Consider the following 24,244-nt stretch of genomic DNA (forward strand, 5'->3'; position numbering starts at 1 on the left):
CCTTCTGAGGAGTTCCGTGTCCCCGGCCTGTCTACCTGTTTGTGAAGTACAACAGTATCTGCCACCTAATAGGGATGCGACCATTCCCTAAGGAAGTCTGTGAAAGCTATGCCAGCTAGTAGTATTAATAACTAGGGAGGCACGGAATTCATCTGGGGTTTAGAGGGATTTGAAAAGCAGTCCTCGCCCTCAAAGTGAGTACTTTACAGCAGGGTCCATCGCACTAAACCGCAAGTGCTCAGCGCTTTGCATTTTACAAAAAGTTCTTCCAGAAACGATACGGTGCTTCTCAGTCGCCCCAGGAGGCCAGGCGAGCGGCCACAGCGCGGTTCCGAGACCCAGAGAGGCTCGCCCGAGCTCCCCCTGTTGGCGGCTCGGCAGGTCGGAAACGAAGCTCTTGGGTGTGGATGTGAGAAGGTCTGTGCGGAGACGGATTTCCTCCGCTGCGCGGTCCGCCGTCGCGCCAGCGGGCGGGGAGCGCCGCCGACAGCCGGAGCCCCGGGCCACACGCGACGCCCCGCCCCCGGCGCGGGCCCCGGATGGGGAAGTGGCGCGGCCACCGAGACGAGGCGGAGGCCCGGCCAGAGCGGCCCGGGGCCGGGGGGCGGGAAGGGGGCGGGGCCCCGGGGCGGAGCCACCGGAGCTGCGCGGGTTCTCAGGTGAGCGCTCTGCGGCCGGGGCGGGCCGGCAGGCGCCTGGAGCTCGGGCTCGGAAGCCGCGCGGGCCGTGGGGGCGTCGGCGGGGGGCGTCCCGGGGAGGCGCCGGGGGCCTCGGGAGGCTCGACCCTCGGAGCCCCGGCCTGAAGAGGGAAGGGGCTCCGGAGCTGTGGGTGAGTGGCGCTGCTCACCGGGCCCCGGGCGTGTGGAGCCCGAGGGAGGGGGTGGTGGCCCAGGTTCGAGTCCTGCCCTGGCTCCGCCTCCCGCGGTGTGGTCTTAGGCAGGCCCCCGTGCCTCTCTGAGCCGTAGTGGCCCCCGCTCAGCAGCGAGAGTGGGAAGGCGGAACCGCCGAGAGTTTGTACGGATGGACGTCCAGGGCACCAACCCCTGCCCTCCTCCTGTTTATGCTCTCCCTAAAGCGGGACGGCGGGGAGTGCCTCAGTGTCCGAGTGACCTTGGGCAAGTCCCTTGCTCTGGCCCACTTTTCCCTCTTCCGCAAAATGAGTGCGCTAACCTCTTTCAAGATCTCTTTAGTATTTGGGTGTTAGCTTGGATAGAGACGAAGTAGTGAGTGCCCAATTCTGTACAAGTTTTCCCTGGAGGTTGGCATGCACCCTGACCCGAATTCCCCTTAGTTCACAGATTCTGTTTTTGTTGTTGTTGTTTGTTTGTTTTTGTTTGTTTTGTTTTTTTTGTTTGTTTTTGTTTTTCCTCCAACCCTCCTTGTAATCCAAGCAGTGGTTGCATCCAAGGGCTGGTGCGACCCTCTCATCTGAACAATACCGGTATATACTCACTGGTCTGAAATCAAAGAACAGTCGCAAGGAAAAGTCTGACATTCTAGCTTCTTTGTGTTTCAGTGACAGAGAGGCAAGATGACTTCTCTCCCCCAAGCGTGGAACAGCTGAAGGAAACAACAGTACAAGATGAGAACAACAAAAGTCTACAAACTTGTCATCCACAAGAAGGGCTTTGGGGGCAGTGGTCAGTATTGATTGGTCTTTGGGCGTTATGTAAGTTGGCTGAGGTCCTTGTTGTATGACACACTGACTTGTGTGACACACTGACTTGTGTGACAGTAGAGGCTACAGGCAACTTAACTGAGTGAAGCAGCAGGTATGATACGATTGCAGGGAGGGCAGTGGCACCAGAGAGCACAGGCCCCTTCTAAAAGCATTTGTATTCTGACTTTTAAGGGACATTGTCAATGTTGCCAGTCTACTACCCTTCGTTTATTTGTATTTTATATTACATATTTACTGCATATGTTTTTTTTTTTAAATATTTTATTTACTTATTCATGAGAAACACACACACACAGAGGCAGAGACATAGGCAGAGGGAGAAACAGGCTCCATGCAGGGAGCCCGATGTGGGACTCGATCCCGGGATTCCAGGATCGTGCCCTGGGCTGAGGGCAGGCGTCAAACCGCTGAGCCATCCAGGTATCCTACTGCATATGTTTTATAAAATCCTAGTCTGCACTGGCTTGGCAGCTAAAAGAAATTTATGAGAGCAGTTGTACATACACATTAGACAGGTATGATCAAAATATGAACCTTTGCCTGGCTCAGAGGCTTAGTGAGGAAGGACAGGACAAAGCATATTGTTCTGTACTAAACCAGATTTTTCAGCTCTGCCTCTTTCCCTGTGACCTCAGGCAAGCCCCTCATTTACCTTATCTACAACTTCAAGCACAGTAGAACATTTTCTCTGTTTTTCTTAGCACCTGAGTGTATAAATCTGCAGAATAGGATGGCAATTAGTAGTATAATTTTTTTCCCTTTTTGTAAAGGAGTAATTTTCTTTTCTGTCCTGACAACCTTATTTGCTTCAGAAGTTGGAATTAACAACACAATGAATCTTTTTAAAATTGTATTTTACTACATGTTTGTTCTTGTGTATGTATGTGTATGTCTCTGAAGGGCAAAGACTCCCCAAAAGGGGAAACACTAGTTTCTGTATGATAGAGTTTGTGAGGATTGAGTAAGATGATGTATGTAAAGTATTTAGTAGAGTACCAGGCTCAGTGCCACTCAGTAAATGTAACCATTATAATTACCAGGACAAGGATACACCAGGCATTGCTATATTTAAAACACAATTTCTGCTAAAATGCACAGTCTGTTAATACTAGACTTTGTATGTGGTTGATGCTGCCTAAACATTTGTGGAGTAGAACTGAACAGACAACAGAAATAACTTTTGACAGAGGGAAGGATACAAGGATAAAGTATATACAGTGTATATACAATGTATGCAAGTCTACTTTTTCATGTGTATGAAACAAAGTCAGGTAGGTCCTATGCTCAGTCTCTTACAGGACTATAAATAAAAACACATCAAACAAAATTAGGTACATATCTGTGATATATATATGAAGATTATGAATATGACAAGGTCCCTTGTCCCTAAGGAGTTTTTTTTTTTTTTTTTTTTAAGATTTTTATTTATTTCACAGCACAAGCAGGCAGAGTGGCAGGAGAAGGAGAAGGAGAAGCAGGCTCCCTTTTGAGCAGGGAGCCTGATGTGGGGCTTGATCCCTGGGCTCTGGGATTATGACCTGGGCTGAAGAGAGACACTTAACTGACTGAGCCACCCAGGTGCCCCCTAAGGAGCTTTTAGCCTGATGAGACAGACATCCAAGAAAGGAAATGATAAAATGAAACGGTGGAATTTGTTCTCAGGGATTTTAATTCAGACTATGAAAGGTAGGGCAATGCATCACAGAGGATTTGACATAAAACTGTCAATGAAAGCAATATACCAAATAAAATTTGGGATTAACCCAGTGCTTTGCTTTATTAGGCTGAATTTTTGTTGGGTTTGATTATATTTGAAATTTAGATATATTTACTTGTCATGTTTTAGCATAATTAAAGGCCATATCTTTTCCTCAAAATTAAAACAGAAAAAAAAAGTCACTCCATTTTGGGGTGCCTGGGTGGCTCAGTTGGTTAAGCATCTGTCTTCGGCTCAGATCATGATCCCAGGGTCCTGGAATCAAACCCCATGTCGTGCTCCCTGGTCAGCAGGGAGTCTGCTTCTCCCTCTGCCCCTCCCCTGCTTGTGCTGTCTCAAATAAATACATAAATTATTTTTTTACATAAATTATTTTTTAAGATTTTATTTATTTGTTTGAGATAGAGATAGTGAGAGAGAGCATGAGTGGGGAGGAAAGGGAGAAGCAAGCTCCCTGCTGAGTAGGGAGCCTGACATGGGGCTCAATCCCAGGACCCTGGGATCATGATCTGAGCCAAAAGCAGATGCTTAGCCAACTGAACCACCCAGGTGCCCTGATAAATAAAATCTTAAAAAAAAAAAAAAAAAATCACTCCTTCATTATGATTCTGAGTTTGTTATATGTGAGTTTTTCCCAACTCCAGTAAGGGTGGGTAGGGTTATATAAACATATGAAGCTATGTCCTCCCTGTATTTTAAGAGTCTCATTGGACCCTAATGTGAACTGATATCCAAAGTTTTTCCCTGATCAAGTGTTGCATTTCAAAATCTAGGTCATTTTACTTGGCTTGTGGTTTTTGTTTTGTTTTGTTTTATGACATATGAGAGGTGGTGGGCTTTAGGCGGAAGAAACCTTGGACTAGTTATCAGTCCTGCCTCTACTGTTATTAGCTGTTTATCCTTAGGCAAGTCACTTTATCACCTAGGTCATTTCTTCACTTCTGTTAGATCCAAAGATTTATTGTGAGCATCTTTGGAAATTCTTTGAACACTGTAGAAGTATAAGGAATTGTGCTCCATTTGTGAGACTCAAACTATTTTGTTCCTGGTATATGCTAGGTATATGATAATTTGAGGAAGTAAAGTGTTAATCATGAAGGTTTAATTTCCAGAGAGCAAGGGGCTTCTTTTTCCCTGTGATCAGTGGGATGGTAGTAGAAATAGCGTGGGCTCTGAAGACAAAGTTCCCTGAACCACTGCCCCACTCAGCTACTTGCTAGCTTTGTGCCCCTGTGTGAATGCTTTAGTTCATCTGAATTGCGATTTAAAATTGAACCTCATCCTCGAGATGGGGTGCTAATACCAACCTCATGAGGTCACGAGGACCTAACATGAGAATGTATGTACCATAGCCTGTCGCCCAAGTGAGTCTCTTTTCTGCTTGAGATTACTGAATTGTCTTTCAGATGATGAGCTAGTCATGAACCCTAAAGTGTTTCCTCACATCAAGCTTGGAGACATTGTGGAGATTGCTCACCCCAATGATGAATACAGGTAAACATCTCATTAGAATCAAGGGAACTACCAGGGCAGCGTCCTGTTTCAAATATTTTGTTTAAGGGGCTTGCAAGGCAGGATAGCCTTTATGTAAAACTGTTCCTAGCCCTCTAGGTTTTAATAAACGAATAATCTTTTTAAAAGCTTATTCTTTTTGTTTTTAAAATCAAGATGACAACTCTTTGAAAAATTGTGTAGCATTTATCTATTTCCTGGAGGACAAGTGGAGAGTTTCTTTGTTTCTAAGAGAACTCCCCTCCCCGACTTGTTGTGCTATAGGTAACAATATGTCCACAGGGATCTGTTTGCCTTTTGTGGGGGGGTGAAGAAAGTTGGTTAATTACCACTTATGGCATCCTATCTCTTTGTTGGTTTCTCCCCCAGCCCTCTGCTTTTGCAGGTCAAGTCACTTAAGGAAGATCTACAGAAAGGTAGGAATTCCATTTCTCTTCTCTACTGTTTTATTTTCACACTTAGAGAAACTGTTCCAGAAACTGTAAGGAGCGTCTCTTCATAATTTCAGGGAATGAGGACATAGTACTTCTTTCTTTGTCAAATTGTGTTCCCCTAAAAAAGATTGTCAGATATCAAAACTGCAAAGGAATCTCATTTGTCAGCATCCTGAGGGCACTGAAGAAAAACCATCTTTATTGTCAGAAGCAAAGTTAACCTGAACAGGTGAAGCTTTATACTTAACTCAAAAAAAAAAAAAAAAAAAAAAAAAAGGAAAAGAAAAAGAAAAGAAGAAAAATTATTGGCAAAGCATGCTTTCCTAAATACTGTTTTTTTTTTTTTTTTTTTCACAAGATGTTTGTTAAGTACCTACTCTGGGTGAGGGAGGATAAAGAAACATTTCATGATTACCTATCACAAATGCAAGGCACTGTACTGGGAGCTTTTTGTAATGTCTCTTTCTTTTTATCTTCCCACACAACTCTTGACTGTGGGAGGGAACTTAGTCTCAGCAAGGTGAATTGGCTTTCCTGACGTCAGGAGTTGAGAAGCCAGAACAGCCATTCTACTTACTCATTCTGGATCTGACCCTTTCTTTTTTTTTTTTTTTTTTAATGACTGTACCATGCTGATCAAGGAACCAAAATGTTAATTGATAGCAAATAAGGTAATTCCTTAAATAGTGCTTAAAAGAAGAAAAAATCTGATTCGCTCTAAAGGATTATGATGTCCACAGCTTTTATAATTCAGTATGATGGGGAAGCATTTTATAAAACCCGAGTCCTAAGGGTTTCCTCCTTACTCTCACCACATTATCTCCTGCCATCTGGTATGTTTCTTACTTACCAGATGTAAGGGCCCATTGAAAAGTAACTCGGCTACTTTCATTCCAAATGAGAAATGATCTCCTTCCTCTTCTGAATTTTTACAGTTCTTTTTTATGTTGCTCCTTAATTTCTTTATTTTTCCTCTTTCTGTCTCTCTTATTTTTTAATTGCTGAAGGGTCAGGTCTTATTTCACCTGCTTGTTTCACCTAAAAAGCAGAGCATTCTAAGCTTTAAGATGCTGGAAGGCAGAGAGTGTTTCTTGCCCATGGTCAAAGATCATTGTGTTGCTTGTCAAATGACTGAGTGTTTATAGATTAGAATATATTTACCTGCTTTTTTCAGAATATGTTATCTGATCCAGATTTCTTTTCTTTCAGAAACTATTAGTGTGGACCAGACTGTGACTCAAGTGTTTCGACTAAGACCTTATCAAGATGTTTACGTGAATGTAGTAGACCCTAAGGTATGTCTTTGTTCTGGACTTGAATATCTTTGGGGAATGAGGTGTTTGTTCTTTTTTTAAGACTTTATTTATTTATTCATGAGAGAGAGAGAGAAAGAGACAGAGACACAGGCAGAGGGAGAAGCAGGACTCCCTGCTTCCAATGTGGGACTAGATCCAGGATCTCGGGATCATGCCCTGAGCTGAAGGCAGATGCTCAATCACTGAGCCACCCAGATTTTCTTTTGGGAATGATTAATACCATTCCTAAAAGATTAGGTCTCTAAGGAAATAATGAGTTATTGGGCAGCCCAGTGGCTCAGCGGTTTAGCGCCGCCTTCAGCTCAGGGCGTGATCCTGGAGACCCGGGATCAAGTCCCACGTTAGGCTCCCTGCATGGAGCCTGCTTCTCCCTCTGCCTGTGTCTCTGCCTCTCTCTCTCTCTCTGTCTCTCATGAATGAATATATAAAATCTTTAAAAATTTTTTTTAAAAATTAAAAAAAATAAAAATCTTTAAAAAAAAGAAAGAATGAGTTATTTAAGTATAGTGTTGAACTATTAAATATGTAGTCACACATAGGTCACTTAGATTCTAGGTATTCTCTAGGTTGCATTTAAAGCCCTCACCCTTTTTTTTTAAAAGCTTTCCTAAAAAATATATATACATATATATGTATGTATATGTCAAGGTCAGTGTGAAATTTTCTATTAAGATGCTATAATTTCTCTGTGTGTTCTCATTTCTTTTTTTTCTGGAATGAGAAATGATGCTATAATAGGTTAAAAATCATTGTCTAAAATATATTATTGACATTATCTGGGAAAATAAAGCACAGATTTCAATGTCCTGTGCATGTGCCAGAATTAAGACTAAATGCAGAATTATTTCTTTGGTACTCTTTGCACTTACTCATGATCCAGCTGCTGTAGCATCTGTTGTAGACTTATCATCTGTACTCAAAAGCCTTTTCTGGGAGGATGACGTGCTTTGTTAGTGTTGTGTTATCAGATATTCTTCCAGTAGTTTTCTTGTTTGCTTAAAGATTTCTTCATGCTGAGTGTACATTATCTTAAGACTATGAAGTGTGGCAGAGTAACACAGAGAGGTATGTTTGATTATCCCTTTTAGGATGTGACCCTTGACCTAGTGGAATTAACCTTTAAGGATCAATATATTGGCCGTGGGGATATGTGGCGATTAAAGAAAAGTTTGGTAAGATGTGATTAAAAAAAAGAAAGTATGTTACTTTTCCCATTATGTTGAATAATTTATGTTCCTTGTAGAGATTTAGTAGGGAGAGGGTATAAAATGATTTCTAATTCCAGTATCACAGATAATTATGGTAAACCCTTTGTGTATCTTCTTCCATTCTCTTTGTAGTTTTTTTTTTTCCTGAGCTTTGTTTTGCTTGTTTATAGGTTTTTACTCCACATTTTTTATTCGAATGGGAAATTGTTATTTTACAGTTGAATGGAACTTTAGCTTTCATATGTTCATGTCACCTCCCCATGGACAGGTATTTATTACCCTTAATTTATAGGTGTGAAAACTGCGATTGAGAGGACAGCGATTACCCAAGACTAAAAAATTATAGTCAGTGGTTGACACCAGGTTGACCCAGATCTTGTTGCTTCCCAGTTAGACTGCTTTTTGCTGTATTCTCCTCCCATTTTCCTGATTTATTTATTTTGAGTTAACATTTTCTACTTAAAATGATCTGTAAATTGTGACCTGGTGCTGAAAATTCTTCTTATTGGGCATTTTGAGCATGATAAAGCAACAAATTATAGGTAGAATTTCCATACAAGGAATATTTTAAGAAAAAAATGTTTGCTCATTTTTTATTGGATAGGGGAGGGCTCCATTCTAGAAAATGAGAGCTAAAATGAGAAATAAGTGTTCTGTAATTAAGTGAGTATGTAAATAAAGATATGTATGCAAACGTATGTGAAGATAAGTGTGTTAATGAAAGTGGGCACTTATTTTCCACTTGGTCTTTATTGTCTATACTTGTCACAGTCTTAAGAACCTACTGTTATTCCTGCCCCAGCAGGTTTGCTTATGGGGTAAATCTATTACTCCCATGTTAATTGAACCTTGGGTTGTTAGAAGAAATTAAAAAGGCAGGAGACTTTCTTTGTAACTTTTTATGGCCTTGATGTATTGTTGAATCTCATATTCTCTGTCTCTCTATCTTCCTTTAGGTCAGCACATGTGCCTATATCACTCAGAAGGTGGAATTTGCTGGCATCAGGTAGGTATTACATCACTATTGACTTCTCAACTAGTACCTGGGAGTAGGATCTAGTGCAGTAACTGGGCTATATATGGCATTTGAGGCATGGGATGTCCATATAATAAAATGCACTGAAGCTTAAAAGGTTAGATTGCTGTTGCTAAAACAAACCAAAAAACCCCAAAATCCACTATAGTAGATTTTTTTTTTAAAGATTTTATTTATGAGAAACATGGGGCTGGGGGTGGGGGGGTGGCAGAGACACAGGCAGAGGGAGAAGCAGGCTCCATGCAAGGAGCCTGATACAGGATTCGATCCCAGGTCTTCAGGATCACGCCCGGGCTGAAGGTGGCGCTAAACCGCTGAGCCACTAGGGCTACCCCTATAGTAGTTTTAAGGCGAGTGGAAGTTGCTGAAGCTGCATGGTATTCTGTAACAAAGGAGGTATAGCCTCATAATTTTAGAACTAGAAAAAGCTGGAGATAAATATAATTAATCAGACCTTTTCACTTCACAGATGAAGAAACAAACTTGTAGAGACAAAATGACTAGCACAGTAGTTCCTGATTTGCTGCCTTTTTAACCATATTGCACTGCCCTTGATTTATTTATTTTTTATTTTTTTATTTTTGCCCTTGATTTATTAAAATTACTCCTAAAATTCCGTTTATAAAGAAGAGAGTAAAATGAAAGTCCTTTTAATTCAAAAAGCACAATGTCCACAGAGTAAAGCCTTCAAACAGTGCAAAAAGGTATATAATGAAAATTCTTCTCCTTAGAAGAAAGTTTTTTTCCTGAAATTTATCATGTATAACACAAGCATGTTTACATTTGGTTAACTCACTTCTTTTTTTAAAAAAAGATTTTATTTATTTATTTTAGAGAGAGTGCCAACAAGTAGGGGAAGGGCCAGAGGGAGAGCGAGAGAGACTCTCAAGCAGATTCTGTGCTGAATGTGGATCCCAATGTGGGGCAAGATCCCAAGACAGAGACTAGGACCTGAGCTGGAATCAAGAGTCAGATACTCAACCAACTGAGCCACCCTGATGCCCCTGGTTGACTCACTTTTAATAGCACCAGGATTGACCAGTGGGTTCTGGTGAGGTAGTCTGGTCCACTAAAAGTTCCCTATCGACTTTTCACTTAATGGTTTCACCAATTGATAATTGTTGCAAGATGATGATATTCTAATTCGGTCATTTCTTCTACCTTTATTAGCCAGAATCCTGTCTGTAAAAAACATTTCATCAATTAGGGCTATTTGATTGGTCTGAACTACTGGTCCTAACGAGAAGAAAGGATAAAGGATTATTTTTTTTTTCCCAAAAAGGGGATAGTTCAAAAATTGGAAGGTCAAGAGTCTTAGCAAAAGATTTTAAAGCACAGCCCAAGAAGTGACTAAGCCTTGAGCAAAACAAGAAATGCAAACTAGATTCATGCTTTCCAGTATAACATAGTCTCTCTGAAGTGGTGGGCCAGGAGTCAGGAAACCTATAATCTACTCCTGCACTACCAGTGATTAGCAGGGTGAGTTGGACAGGTCAGGGGGACTCTGAGTCTACTCCTCTGCAAAATGAAATGGTTGGTTTAAAATCTTTTTCTGTAAAGGACCAGAGAGTAAATATTTTACACTTTGGGCCACATGGGTCTTAGGTCTCTGTTGCAAATTCTTCTTTTTTTTTTTTTTCTGACATTTAAAAATATAAAATCCATTCTAGCTGTTGGCCACATAAAAATAGGAGATGGGCTGGATTTGGCAGGCTATAGTTAGCTGAGCCCTTGTTTAGAAACCCACTCAGATACCTTTCATTCTTAAATTTCTTGTTTTTCTGTGCAAGTGCCCATATCCACATGGTGCCAGACATAGAAATGAAAACCCTGATATAACATCAGGTTTAGACTTTAAAGATATGTCCTAATATTTTGCTCATTCATGGTTAAATGTAAACCACAGTCTTACTATTTCTCTGGAAGGCTTATTTATAGTCTGCCTACACGGGATCAAAAGTCACTTTCTTTCCTATAAGGAGGCATGCAAATTAAAAAAAGAAAGAAAGAGAAAAGATGCTGTGGACCTCACATAACAAAAGATAGTCATTATTTACATAAAGTCATAATTATTGAATTTTTCTGTAATTTAGCCTCTTTACCCAGTAATTTAGTTAATACTTAAGAATATATGAGAGTTTCATTACCTTGAAATCTTGCCTTTAAAACATCATTTTTCCTTCAAATATAAACATTTTGATTTTCTCTGAATAAATTCTCAAAATATTCTTCAAAATGTTTAGTGATGCCTGAATGGCTCAGCGGTTGAGCTCTGCTTTTGGCTCAGGACGTGATCCTGGAGTTCAGGATTGAGTCCCACAATGGGCTCCCTGAGGGGAGCCTGCTTCTTCCTCTGTTATGTCTCTGTCTCTCTCTCTGTGCCTCTCATGAATAAATAAATAAAATCTTAAAAAAAAAAGTTAAAAATAAACCCTGCAGTGTATTTTTTAAAATATTAAAATTTTAAAAATATTAAAATTTTAAAAGAAAAATATTGCACTAAAATCTTATCTCCTAAATAATAGCATTTTGTTTTTTTAAAACATAGAACTTAGAAACCTTGTTTATTTGATCTTATCGTGAAGAGATCTCATTTTTTTCCAGATAGAGTTTTGGGACTGCTGACTAGCTAAGGTTTCTTTTTTTACTTAAAAAAAAAATTTTTTTTCTGACTCACACTCCAGAGGGAGCAGCACTGAATAATTTCTGGCCCTGACTTCTCAGCTGTCCAGAAGAAGACAGACTTGTGTGGAGAGTCACAGTTAGAGCCCATTAATATACCCAGTTTGGGTATTTTCCTGCTAGATCTTCCATACCTCAGAGATCTTCTGGGATCTTCTCTGACTTGAGTCTGATTCTGCGGTGGCCATTCTCTTAAAATGTCTTTCCTAATTATAGAATTAGTACCAAGTACCACTTGTTTATCATGTACTAGATATTGGGCATATACTAAGTATTACTTACTCCAGGTAGGCAGTTTGCAAAATAGAATAAAGAAGCAGAAAAAATAAACAATATTTCTACTCAGAATCAGCCACTATTAACATTTTGACACAGTTCTGCCAAAATATTCTGTCTTCCTCTCTACCCTCCCCACTTTGACTTGAGATAATATAGTATACATGATTTTATATACTGTTAAAAAAAGAAAACCCAAAAACTCTATTTTCATTATTTGAAAAAAAAATAAGACATTTGGGTAATAGAGTATAAAGAAGAAAACTTGGGGCGCCTGGGTGGCTCAGCGGTTACGCATCTGCCTTCTCCTCAGGCCCTGATCCCAGCTCAGCAGGAAGTTTGCCTCTCCCTCTGCACAGCCACCCCTCCCCGCATGCTCACATACTCCCTCTCAAATAAACAAAATCTTTTTTAAAAAAGAAGAAAGCTGAGGTAGTCCTGGTGGCTTAGCAGTTTAGCGCCACCTGCAGCCCAGGGCGTGATCCTGGAGACCCGGGATCGAGTCCCACGTCGGGCTCCCTCCATGGAACCTACTTCTCCCTCTCTCCTCTCTCCTCTCTCCTCTCTCTCTTTCTCTCTCTCTCCTTCTCCCTCTCCTTCTCTCCCTGTCTCTAATAAATAAATAAAATCTTTAAAAAAAAAAAGAAGAAAACTTACAATGGAATATAAGCCAACTGTGTACAGATAACTACTATTAAATTTTAGTGTAACCTTTCAGTATTTTCTTTTCTTTTTTGAAATTTTTGAAAATTAAGTAACCTTCATGCCTAAAAAGTGGGGCCTGAACTTGCAACCCAGAGATGAAGAGTCACATGCTCTATCGTCTGAGTCAGGCACCCTTTTTATATATTTTTAAAATTATTCATAAATTATGCATACATGTATTTTTACTTAGATGATAGTGTGTACTATCTTGTATCCTTTGTTTCCACTTAAAAGCTTATAAGCATTTGTGAAGTTAAAACTCCTTGTAAACATGATTTTAATGGTGCCATGATATTCTGTTGTCTGGATACATAATAATTTACTTAGCTTGTCTGCCATTGTTGGACATTTAGGTTTATTCAAGGTGTGTTATGCAGATAACACTACAGGTATTATATTTTGCATTTATTTTAACTTTGTATTCACAGAATGATGAAATTTAGTTGTAAAGGGTAGTGGAGATCACTGACCCACAACAGCTTGCTCCATAGAAAAGGGAGGAGAAATGCCCTGCCCACACTCCTACATAAATCAAGGACTAGTACCCGCCAGGTTTCCTCCTTCATCCTCAGGGCTTGGCAGTGTGTCATTCTGCCTCTTTTTTTTTTTAAGATTTTATTTTTTATTCATGAGAGACAGAGAGGCAAAGACCTAGGCAGAGGGAGAAGCAGGCTCCCTGCGGGGAGCCTTATGTGGGACTCATTCCCAGGACCCCAGGATTACCACCTGAGCCAAAGGCAGATGCTCAACCACTGAGTCACCCAGGTGTCCCCCATTCTGCCTTTCATGCAGGGAGCCATGTGCACTCTTGGGCTTTGTCCTGAGGATGGATATTTTGAATCTGTCACTGGCAGTTTTTCTTCCCTTGAACCACCAGAAAAGAGAAGAGAAGCTACCTCAGGGCCATTCTCAGTTCCCATTTGGGTAAGGGCAGATTTTAGGTTTAGGAGCAAAGGTTAAGATGGCATTTTCTGTGTTTGTGTGTTTTATAAAGAACCATTTACGTTGGAATAATAACTGGTTTACAGTTCACCAAATCCTCTCATTTACAATATCTCATTGGATCTTCCCAAGAGCTGTAGAAGATGGATGGGGCAGGGTTCTTATTAACCACATTTACTGTTTTTTAAAAAACTGGCTCAGAAAGATTGTGGCTTGACCTCCACAGACAGTGGAGATGCTAATCTAAGCTCAGATTTTCTAACACTACTTTGTCTATACATACTAGCAGAAATTGGTACGTTAGTGTGGTAACAATGAGCTCATTTTAGAGGTCTGGATAATCTGGTATTTAGTGGCCTGTATGCAGAGTACTTTGTGCTAATAGAACTCAGAGATCATGGGAACATTGAATCCTTCCTTATGTTAAAGAAACAGAAGTCTCTTCTCAGGTAAGCTTGTTGGAGTTGTCCACTCACAGACACACTTGAGCAAAGGAGTACCAAGAGGTAGCACTTTTGGTGAAAGCAGAGCTGGGAAGCATATTTAAAAGCAAAACAAAATATGGGCTTGGTCCAGCTTTCTTCATTTTACAGACAGGAGGGAGGGCCAGCAAGGCTGACTGATTGTCCAGTGTTTCTCAGGTAGTCTGAGCTGTGACTCATGGTACACGGCATTTTCCTCGCTTTGATTTTATCTTTTCTTCTTTTTTATGAGGACTGATTGCTTAGGGCCAGGCAGGAATTTGCATTGGGGTTGCTAGAAGAGAAGGGCTTGAGTGGTTGGTTGAGGGATGATTACAAGGTCCTCAGATAACAGCTACCCCTCTCCAGGATAGCATTTTGTATTAATATTTACCATTGTTACAGTTCTTGCTAATATAAGTAGCCACTAATACTCTTAATACAAATAGCTGCTAGTACTCTTAACTCTAGAACCTTCTATCCCAGCACTGTCCCGAACAATTTCTCCACAGTATCTGGTTTAATTCTTAGGACAGCTCTATAAAGTAGATTTCATTATTTCCTTTTTTTAAGATAAGGGTGCTGGGCCTCAGAGTTATTTCCCTATGGCCATTCAGCTCCTTAAATGACCCTCAGAACTGAGATTCCTGCCGAGACTAGTTCCAGTCAAGGCTGGTCAGCTCAGAAGGCTCTGCTCTTTGAACTGTGCTATTCATTTTATGCCCTTAATACATTTCAGAAGAAAAGACATTAAGCCCCCAAAGTGTAATATCAAGTTGCCATGAGAATTTTTCCACAGAATAGCCTCCATTGAATAGGGACTCTGGCCCTACATTCCTCCTGACTGCTTGTCTTCTAATCCTGATATTAAGATGGATTTTGTTTCCGTTGAAACTCATCATATCAAAACTGGGATTAGCAAAATTGTTGTCAATCCTTCCTGTTTTTGTGACATGGACCCTTTGAGATTTGACAAAAACTGTAATTCTCTGCCTGGAAAACTTTGCACGGTTTCAGAGGATTCATGGATTTCCTGAAGCCCTTTCTGAGACTTGCGTGTTGCCTATGGACTCCCAGATTAAGAATGTCATACAAATTCAAAATTCAATACACTCTGAGAATTCTTTATGTTGTATAATCTGTTCATGACATTCTCTCTGGAAGGAAATCTATAACTGGGCAGGTCATTTTGGGATAAGTATCAGAGTACAGTGATCCACCCTGAAGTCATCCCTGTTTCTTTGTGTTTTATATAAGACTTGTAATAACTCTTGTGTGTGTGTTTTTCAGGGCACAGGCTGGTGAGCTGTGGGTCAAGAATGAGAAAGTCATGTGTGGTTATATCAGTGAAGATACCAGGGTGAGATTAATAAAATGCCTTTTGGTTTTGTTTCTTTTTTTTTTAAGATTTTATTTTTATTTATTTATTCATGAGAGACATAAGACATAGAGAAAGGCAGAGACACAGGAAGAGGGAGAAGCGGGCTTCTTGTCCATGCAAGGAGCCCGATGTGGGACTTGAACCCGTGAATCCGGGATCACGCCCTGAGCCAAAGGCAGATGCTCAACCGCTGAGCTACCCAGGCATCCTTTGGTTTTGTTTCTTCATATGATTACATCTGAGTCCTGAAACCAACAATAAGACAGAAAAAAAGCAAAAACTTGATAATCTCCTGATGGATACTATCCATCCAGGTAGATAATATTGTAATATTTGTCAAGGACTCTTGGAATTCTAATGTTTTACAGTTGGATCTCTATAGTTTGCAGTCGATCATTGTTTTCTTTTCTGAAAGAAGTCTGAACCATAGCTATAGTATCTAGCTTTCAGACTTCAATGCCTGCTGATGCATAGCAAAAGTTATTAAACTCAGGAGAAGAATTGCAGTTAGTAAATATCAACAGAAACCTTTGCAAAGGAATCCCCTCTTTGGCTCTATTCTGGTTGGAAAAATCCAAAATGAACAGCTGTAAACATTACCCATGCTGGTGAAACCACCTGTCTGTTTTTCCTTGTTCTAGTCCCCTGCTCCTTTGAGAGCAGTGGTTTGAACAGGGAGTGATCTGGTTTCCACAGGGGTTTTTTGGCAATGTCTGGAGACATTTTTGTGTGTCACAGCCAGGATTTTGTGAAGCATGTTGCTAAACGTGTTACAGAGTATAAGGAAAATCTCCAGAACAAAGAATTACTTGGTCCAAAATAGCAATAATGTGATGGGGGGGCTGTCTTACACATTATGGGACATTTAGCAGCATCCCTAGCTTCTGTACACTAGATATCAGTAGTACCCTGCAAGTCATGATAAATAGAAATGTCTCTAGACATTACCAAGTACCTCCTGGAGGAGCAAACTTGCCTCTAGTTGAGAACCATTTGCCTTTATAGGTAACCACTATCTCAATTCTTTTTTTGTATTTTTTCCTGTTTATGTAGTGTTAATATATATGTGTTTTATCTAAACAGTATGTTATTTGTTTCACTTATTTTTGAGCTTTATAAAAGTGAAAAAAATACATGTAGTCCATTTTAGTTAGCTTTTTTGTACCTGATACTATATATATGTATGTATATGTGTTTATTATTATTATTTTTAAAGAGTAATTTATTTGAGAAAGATCTAGTGCAGGTGTGTGAGTAGGGGAAGGAGCAGAGGGAAAGGGAGAGGAAAAGAATCTCAAGCAACTCCCACTGAGTGCAGAGTCTGATGCAGGGCTTAATCTTACAACACTGAGATCATGACCTGAGCTGAAATCAAAAGTCTGACACTTAACCAACTGAACCACCCAGGCGCCTCTCTCTCTATATATATTTAAAGATTTATTTATTTATTTATTTATTTGAGAGAGAGAGAGAGCAGCGGGGAGGAACAGAGGAAGAGGAAGAGTCCCAAGCAGACTCCGCCCCAAGCACAGAGTCCATCATATGGCTTGATCTCATGACTCAGATCATGACCCTAGCTGAAACCAAGAGTTGGACACTCAACTAACTGTGCCACCCAGGTGCCCCCCTATATATATATTTTTAATCTATAATTAGGAATATATGGGTCATAGGTAAGATAATGGCAAATTAGTTTTCAAAGTTTTTGGACCAGCCTATATCCCTAGTAGCAACATATAAAATCTCCTATTCTTTTCATTTTTTTCAACATTTGTTGTTAGATTTTTAAGGTTTTTGCAGCTCTAGTGGGCACATTTTTTTTTTTTTAATTTATTTATGAGAGATACACTCAGAGAAAGGCAGAGACACAGGCATAGGGAGAAGCAGGCTCCATGCAGGGAGCCTGATGTGGGATTTGATTCCGGGACTCCAGGATCACGCCCTGGGCCAAAGACAGACGCTAAACCGCTGAGCAACCCAGGGATCCCCAAACTGTTATTTTATAGTGATCTTATTTTGCTTTTCTAGAAATTCACTCTTAAGCATGATTTACAAAGACCATGATAATTTGACATGTGCTTACCTCTTCAACCTCATTTATAATGCAGAACATTATCCATGAACATCCTTCATTCTAGAGGGGAATTCAAAGTGGGGAATTCCCATTCAATGGGGATGCATGAGTGAACAGCACAGATGAGATCCCTCCTGGTAAAGAGCTTACACCCTAATGAGGAGACAGATATAAGCAGACACCCAGAGCTTGTATCTACACAGAGTAGATATAAGTTCATAAATGTAATTACAGATTATGATGAGTACTCCAAAGGAAATTAATTGGTTAATAAGAACGATTAACTGAAGGTGGCCTTAGTAAACAAATGAGATAAATTAAACATTCTTAGGGAAACAGAATGTTGTGATAGAGAATAACAGATCTTCTTTACAGAGGTGGACAGGGAGGCGTCTGAGAAAATGCCAGAAAGGTGAAATTTAGCCAGTATATGGAGGTTGAGGCAAAGAGCTTTTCCAGGTAGAGGAAACAATTGTGAGAGGCCAGTGTAGTAGAAGTATAGGAGATGAAAAGGGGAATGATGTCGGTGGGAACATGGACTGGTTGCAGCCAGTTCACGCAGGTCCTTGTAGCCAGTGTAGAATTTGTTCTAAAGACAATTGGAATCCATTGAAGAATTTTAAGTGGGGGAGTGATTCCCAAATTATGCATTCAAAAGATCATTTATTCATCCAGTTGGATCTTGTTGTTGTTATATAAGTTAACCTATTTATTATAGGCTAGTGATGTTTCAAATGGTGGAACTTCTACTGGTCTTTGAATTCCTTTCATCCACTTATGGCCCACTTCACTGTGATGGAAGAAGTGGTGGTAGGTCCAGGCACCACTAGCTACTGTTTCCATGCAAGAACCATAGTGTCAGATGCCCACAGCTCGTTTTTTTCATTAGTTTTGCCACAGAAGGAGCATGTGTACTTGGTGTGCTGCCTTTTTAAATTCCTTCTCCATCCTCCTGAGGGAGACACCATAACAGGTGCTGTATTTACCGATGATTCTGACCTTCATGATGTGTTTGGCCGTGTCACCATAAGCTAGGTCCAAGTTCAGAGAGCCATTCAGTTGGATTTTGTTGAACAACAACAAAAAAAAAACCCAAAGTAACAGTGGCAAATTGATGCTCCAAAGTAAACTTTTTCTCTCTGGTGAAAGAAGTCCATGGGAGGACCATTCCTGGCTGGTATGGCAGTTGTCACCAATTATTGGTGATCTAAGACTCATTTTGTCCTTCTGTTCTGCCTTCCTCAGGACTGGGCTTCTGTGGTATAGCTGGAACTGCTGTAACCACATTCATATTCTAAGTAGAGGAGAGAGGAAGGGAAGAAAGACAAGAGAGATACACCTTTCAGTGATGTCAGCTTCAGGATGTGACATTTCTGTTAACATCTTACTGGCCAGAATTTAGTCACATGTAGCTGCTCAGGAAGCTGAGAGGTTTAGTCTTTTGATTGGGTCCCTTGCCTCATGGAATAGAATCAGCTTCTCATTACTTAGGAAGAAAGGATGTGGCATAGACACCTGTAGTACTCTGGCTCTGTATAGTGCATTGTTTGTAGGGGCAAGGGTAGAAGCAGAGAAACAAGTTAGGAGGATAGAAACTGTGGCATAGACTAAGGTAGGAACTGTAGCAATGGAGAGATGTGGGCAGACTTGAGATACATTTTGGGGTAGAGTACACAAAACATACTGATAGATTGGATATGAGGAGTGAAGGAAAGAGTACTGATCAGGTTGATAGACAGATGGTGGTGTCATTTTTGAGGTGGGGTAGACTGGGGAGGAGATATTTGGGAGGAATAGGAATTGAAAAAAAATGTGAGATACCTGTTGGACTTCTGAGTGTAGAAACCTGGGGAGGTAGTGGAATCTGGAGCTCATTTCATCTCTTTTTTTAAAAAATTTATTTTTATTTATTTTTAAAAATATTTTATTTATTTACTCATGAGAGAGAGAGAGAGAGAGAAAGGCAGAGAGAGAGAGAGAGAGAGAGAGCGGCACAGACACAGAGAGAGAAGCAGGCTCCATGTAGGAAGCCTGACGTGGGACTCGATCCCAGGTCTCCAGGACCACGCCCTGGGCTGAAGGCAGGTGCTAAACCGCTGAGCCACCCAGGCTTCTCCATCATTTCATCTCTTTTCCCGTATGTTCCCTCGCTTTACCCTGTCCTGCCCTTGGAAACCATTTGCTATTCTTCAAACATGCCATATTCTCTCTTTCCTCCGTGTCTTTGCACATACTGCTCTCTCCTGCCTGGAGCATTAGGATCCTGCCTTCTCCCCTTACAAGCTACTCATCCATCCCTCTATACTAGTCTCAGGCTACTTTGCTTCTGGGAAGCCTTCCTGGTTCCTTGAGGTAGTCTGAGTGAAGGGCATGTATGATGTGAATTATAATTTAGAATTTATTAGACTGGGAGCTTATCAACTGGGATGTCTTAGTCCAAATTCTGCATTCATAATGAGGTTTTCTTGACTTTCCTGGGTAGCTTTACTGCCCTTTTCCTACGTTTCTTATGGGAACCTTCATGAAATGTTTGTATATGGTGCAGTCTTTTGCATGTCTTAATCCTCTGCCATAAGCTTCTAGAGGGTGGGGACAAGATCTTCTCTTCATGACTTATGATGCCAGGGATGAAGCTTGCTTTTAGAAGTCTCATGTCACAATCAAGAAAAATCTTTCATCATTGTTTTTTTTGGGGGGGGGGATGGTAAAAAATATATACAATATTTTATTTGTTTTTTAAGATTTTGTTTTTAAGTAATCTATACATCCAATGAGGGGCTCAAATTTACAACCCCAAGCTCAAAAGTCACAGGCTTTCCTGACTGAGCCAGCGAGGTCCCCCACCCTGTCTTAACATTTTATTTAATTTTACCTTACCTTATTTTTTAAAAAGATTTTATTTATTTATTCATGAGAAACAGAGAGAGAGAGAGAGAGAGGCAGAGACACAGGCAGAGGCAGAAGCAGGCTCCATGCAGGGAGCCTGATGTGGGACTCGATCTCAGGTCTCCAGGATGATATCCTGGGCCAAAGGCGGCGCTAAATCGCTAAGCCACCAGGCCTGCCCTATTTTACCTTATTTTATTTCATTTTATTTTTAGAGAGAGCCAGGGTGAGTTGGGGGAGTGGCTAAGTGAGGGGAGAGAGAGAATCTCAAGCAGGTTCCAAGCCCAGTGCAGAGCCCCATGAGGGGCTTGATCTTAAGACCCTGAGATCAGGACCTGAACTGAAATGAGGAGTCAGACACTTATTGGCTAAGACATTCAGGCACCCCTGTCTTAACCATTTTAAAGTGTATACAGTTCAGTAGGGTTAAGTACATTTTCATTTACATTGTTATGAAATGGATCTCCAGAACTTTTTTCACTTAGCACACCTGAAATTCCATTCTTCAATGCTTCTTAATGCAACTACGTTTTTGTTTATTTCAGGTGGTGTTCCGTTCTACGTCGGCTATGGTTTACATATTTATTCAGATGAGCTGTGAAATGTGGGATTTCGATATTTATGGTACTGTTCTTAAGTGCTGGTTGAAGCTCTCACTGGATAGACATTTCTGGTTTCCCCTAAGTTGGTATCATTTTATAGTAAGCTACTGACATTCTCTAAAAATGTGTCGTAAGATCTTTACAAATCGTCAATGCCAAAATAAATCGAAGGTAAATATTTTACATATATATATTTACATGGAGTTCCCGTAATGGAAAATCTGACTTCTCAGATCTTTAATCATTCTACATGTACAGGTTGGAAGGTCATAAAGTCACTCGATGCCTAGGAACCAATACTTTGTTTGATATCGTTCATTTCTCTTCCTATCACTCACAGAAATCTTCATGTTTGTCTTATTTTATTAGAGTTACTATGTAATGAGTAGAGGGCTGCTATGAGATGTGGTTACAGTGTCCAACACACCAGTCATATGTACATACAGTACATGTATTTCAAATTTGTGGTTAGCAAAATTACAAACTAATTTCTGTTATGGGTCATCAGGGTCACTCAAGAACAGCAGAAACTGCAACTGATAATTTGGTGAATGCCCAGGGTCATCTTCTAACCAACTTTAAGCATCACTGTGAAAATACGCACTTTTAGGGGTTAGATGGTTCTCTCATTCTGAAGTTAACACTGCATTTTTCAGTCATCAAAGTATTTTCAATCTTGGCTTTTACCTTAGAGTCACAGCGTCTACAGAGTGAAGCAAATATTAAATTTGGCTCAATTAGAAAGTCTAGAAAGTCTATAAACTACTTTTATACATCTGGCTTTTATGATCTTGTTTTAAGATATAGCAGAACCCACCTTGTCTTTGGTCCTATTCCTGCTACTTTACTGAGAGAAGATATTATAAACAAGAAATAAAGATAATCTTCACCCTCTTCTCATTGTTGCTTTTCAGGGGATCTATATTTTGAGAAAGCTGTGAATGGTTTCCTTGCTGATCTCTTTACCAAGTGGAAGGTATGTTTCTTATGCACTAAATCTCATTGTATAAATATTACTCATTGCAGATTTTAGAAATACACTATTTCTAGTAAGCTGCCTTTTTGTTTTTTAAGATTTTATTTATTTATTCATGAAAGACCCAGAGAAAGAGGCAGAGACATAGGCAGAGGGAGAAGCAGGCTCCTTGAGGGAGCCTGATGTGGGAGTTGAACTTGGGACCCCAGGATCACGCCCTGAGCCAAAGGCAGACCCTCAACCACTGAGCCACCCAGGCGTCCCTATTAACCTCTTTAGTTAAAGTATCTTAAGTAAAGCCTAAATTGATAAAACTCTGTATTTACATTGCTTTGACCACCTCAACATGATAAAGGTCATTTGTAGAAAACCCACAGCTGACATCAGACTAAATGGTGAAAGTCTGAAAATTTCCCCTTTAGGATTTAGGAACATGGTAAAGATGCCTGCTTTTACCGCTGGTATTCAGTGTTGTACTGGAACTTCTAGTGCACAACAACTAGGGAAGAAAAAGAAATAGAAGGCCTCTGTATTGGAAAAGAATACGTAAAACTATTTCAGTGCACAGATGAATTCTTATATGTAGAAAATCCTAAAAAAATCCACAAAGAACTGTTAGAGCTTATAAATGGATTTAGCAAAGTTGCAAGGTAAAAATCAACACACACAATCAGTGTTTCATCAGTGATGAACAGTCTGAACAGGAAATTTAAAAAAAAACAAATTTTAAAAAGGTAATTATTAAAAAAAAAATTCCATTTACAAGAGCATCAGAGAGAATCAAATACTTTGGAATATTTACCCAAGGAGGTGCATGATTTGCATACTAAAACCTATAAAACCTTGCTGAAATAGATTAACAAAGATATAAATAAATGAAAAACAACCCATGATCATAGATTGGAAGGCTTAATATTGTGAAAGTGGTAATGCTACTCAAAACAAACTATAGTTCAGTTCCTATCAAAATCCCAATGGCCTTTTTTTTTTTTTTTCACAGAAATGGAAAAACTGATTCTAAAATTTATGTGGAATTGCAAGGGATCCTGTATAGCCAAAACAACCTTGAGAAAGAATAGCAAAGTTGGAGGACTCTTACTTTCTAATTCCAGAACTTACTACAAAGCTAACATAGTCAAAACAGTGTTGTCCTGGCTTAGAGATAGATATATAAATCAATGGAATAGAGTTGAGAGTACAGAAATCACTCCATACATCCATGGTCAGTTGACTTTAGACAAGGATGTCAGGTCCATTCATGAGGGAAAGAATAGTCTCTTCAACAAATGGTTCTGAGTCAACAATTGAGTGTCCAAATGCAAAAGAATGAATTTGGACTCTCACTTCATAGCCATATACAAAAATTAACTCAAGGTGGGGTACCTGGGTGTCTCAGTTGGTTAAGCATCTGACTTGTGATTTTGGCCCAGGTCATGATCTTAGAGTTGTGATATGGAGCCCTGTGTTCAGCTCCCCACTCAGCAGGGAATCAACTTCTCTCCCTCTGCCCCTCACCTCGCTTGAATGCTCTTTGTCTCTCTTGAAAATAAATAAATAAATAAACAATAATCTATCTATCTTTTAAAAAATTAACTCAAGGTGGATCAAAGACCTAAATTGGAAAGCTATTTGAGGTCACATTATATGGTGGGAAAGAGCGTGGAGTTTGGGTAAAAACAGACTGAGTTTAAAATTACAATTCTACTCTGATTTGCTTTATTTTTCCTTTTTTTTTTTTTTTTTTTTTTAATCTTGGAGTAGTCAGTCTCTCTGGGCCCCTATTCCCTTTTCTGTAAAATGGAGGTAATAATAGTTCCTGCCTCACAAGATGTGCATCTATACATAATAAGGTCTCAATAGGATCCTGGTCTCAATTGAATCTAAGTCCCATCTTCCTTAGCAACACAGGAGCAATATCCTTCAACTCTGAAGGGTACAGAAGTAGAAATACAATGCTTGCCCCCAGAAAATTTACAGACCTGCTAGGGAGCTTGCATCTCCGTATTTGAAACAATAGCAAACCGTGTGTTTTAGGGGTTGGAATTTTATTTACCTTTGAATTTGGGCCTGGAAGGCTGAGGAAGGTTTGGATGGTTGGAAAGAAAGATGGAGAGGGTGTATCAGATGAACAGTTTGAGGAAAAAGATTTAGACAGGTGTGAGAGTGGGGTGTGGTCTTGGCACTTCACAGAGAGTTTATGTGGAGAATAATTAAGTAATGAGATGGATTAGAAGGATAGGGTCTCATCAAGACAGGTAGTTTGGACTTGACAGAAGTGTGGGAGTTATTAAAGATTCTCAAGCAAGAGACCAGTATGATCAAAGCCAGGGAGCATTTGAGGAAAGAAGAGTACAG

General features: G+C 40.1%; 1 protein-coding gene across 11 annotated transcripts in view; it reads left to right on the top strand.

Moving 5' to 3' along the window:
• Positions 1-601: 601 nt before the first annotated feature.
• The window catches only part of DEPDC5 (DEP domain containing 5, GATOR1 subcomplex subunit), a 125,351-nt gene continuing 101,708 nt past the window's right edge, over positions 602-24,244 (top strand). For 10 of the 11 annotated variants that reach the window (XM_038575739.1, XM_038575742.1, XM_038575741.1 and 7 more), the window contains exons 1-10: positions 689-829; positions 1,517-1,640; positions 4,805-4,892; positions 5,280-5,326; positions 6,554-6,639; positions 7,749-7,832; positions 8,825-8,874; positions 15,261-15,330; positions 20,857-20,935; positions 21,828-21,889. In XM_038575739.1, coding sequence (XP_038431667.1) covers positions 1,583-1,640; positions 4,805-4,892; positions 5,280-5,326; positions 6,554-6,639; positions 7,749-7,832; positions 8,825-8,874; positions 15,261-15,330; positions 20,857-20,935; positions 21,828-21,889 — 624 coding nt within the window. In that variant the 5' untranslated portion in view covers positions 689-829; positions 1,517-1,582. Of the gene's footprint in view, positions 660-688; positions 830-1,516; positions 1,641-4,804; positions 4,893-5,279; positions 5,327-6,553; positions 6,640-7,748; positions 7,833-8,824; positions 8,875-15,260; positions 15,331-20,856; positions 20,936-21,827; positions 21,890-24,244 lie in introns of those variants that run through there. The other variant, XM_038575740.1, reaches the window with a different exon arrangement.

This window comes from Canis lupus, chromosome 26 (assembly GCF_011100685.1).
Source record: "Canis lupus familiaris isolate Mischka breed German Shepherd chromosome 26, alternate assembly UU_Cfam_GSD_1.0, whole genome shotgun sequence".
NCBI lineage: Eukaryota > Metazoa > Chordata > Mammalia > Carnivora > Canidae > Canis > Canis lupus.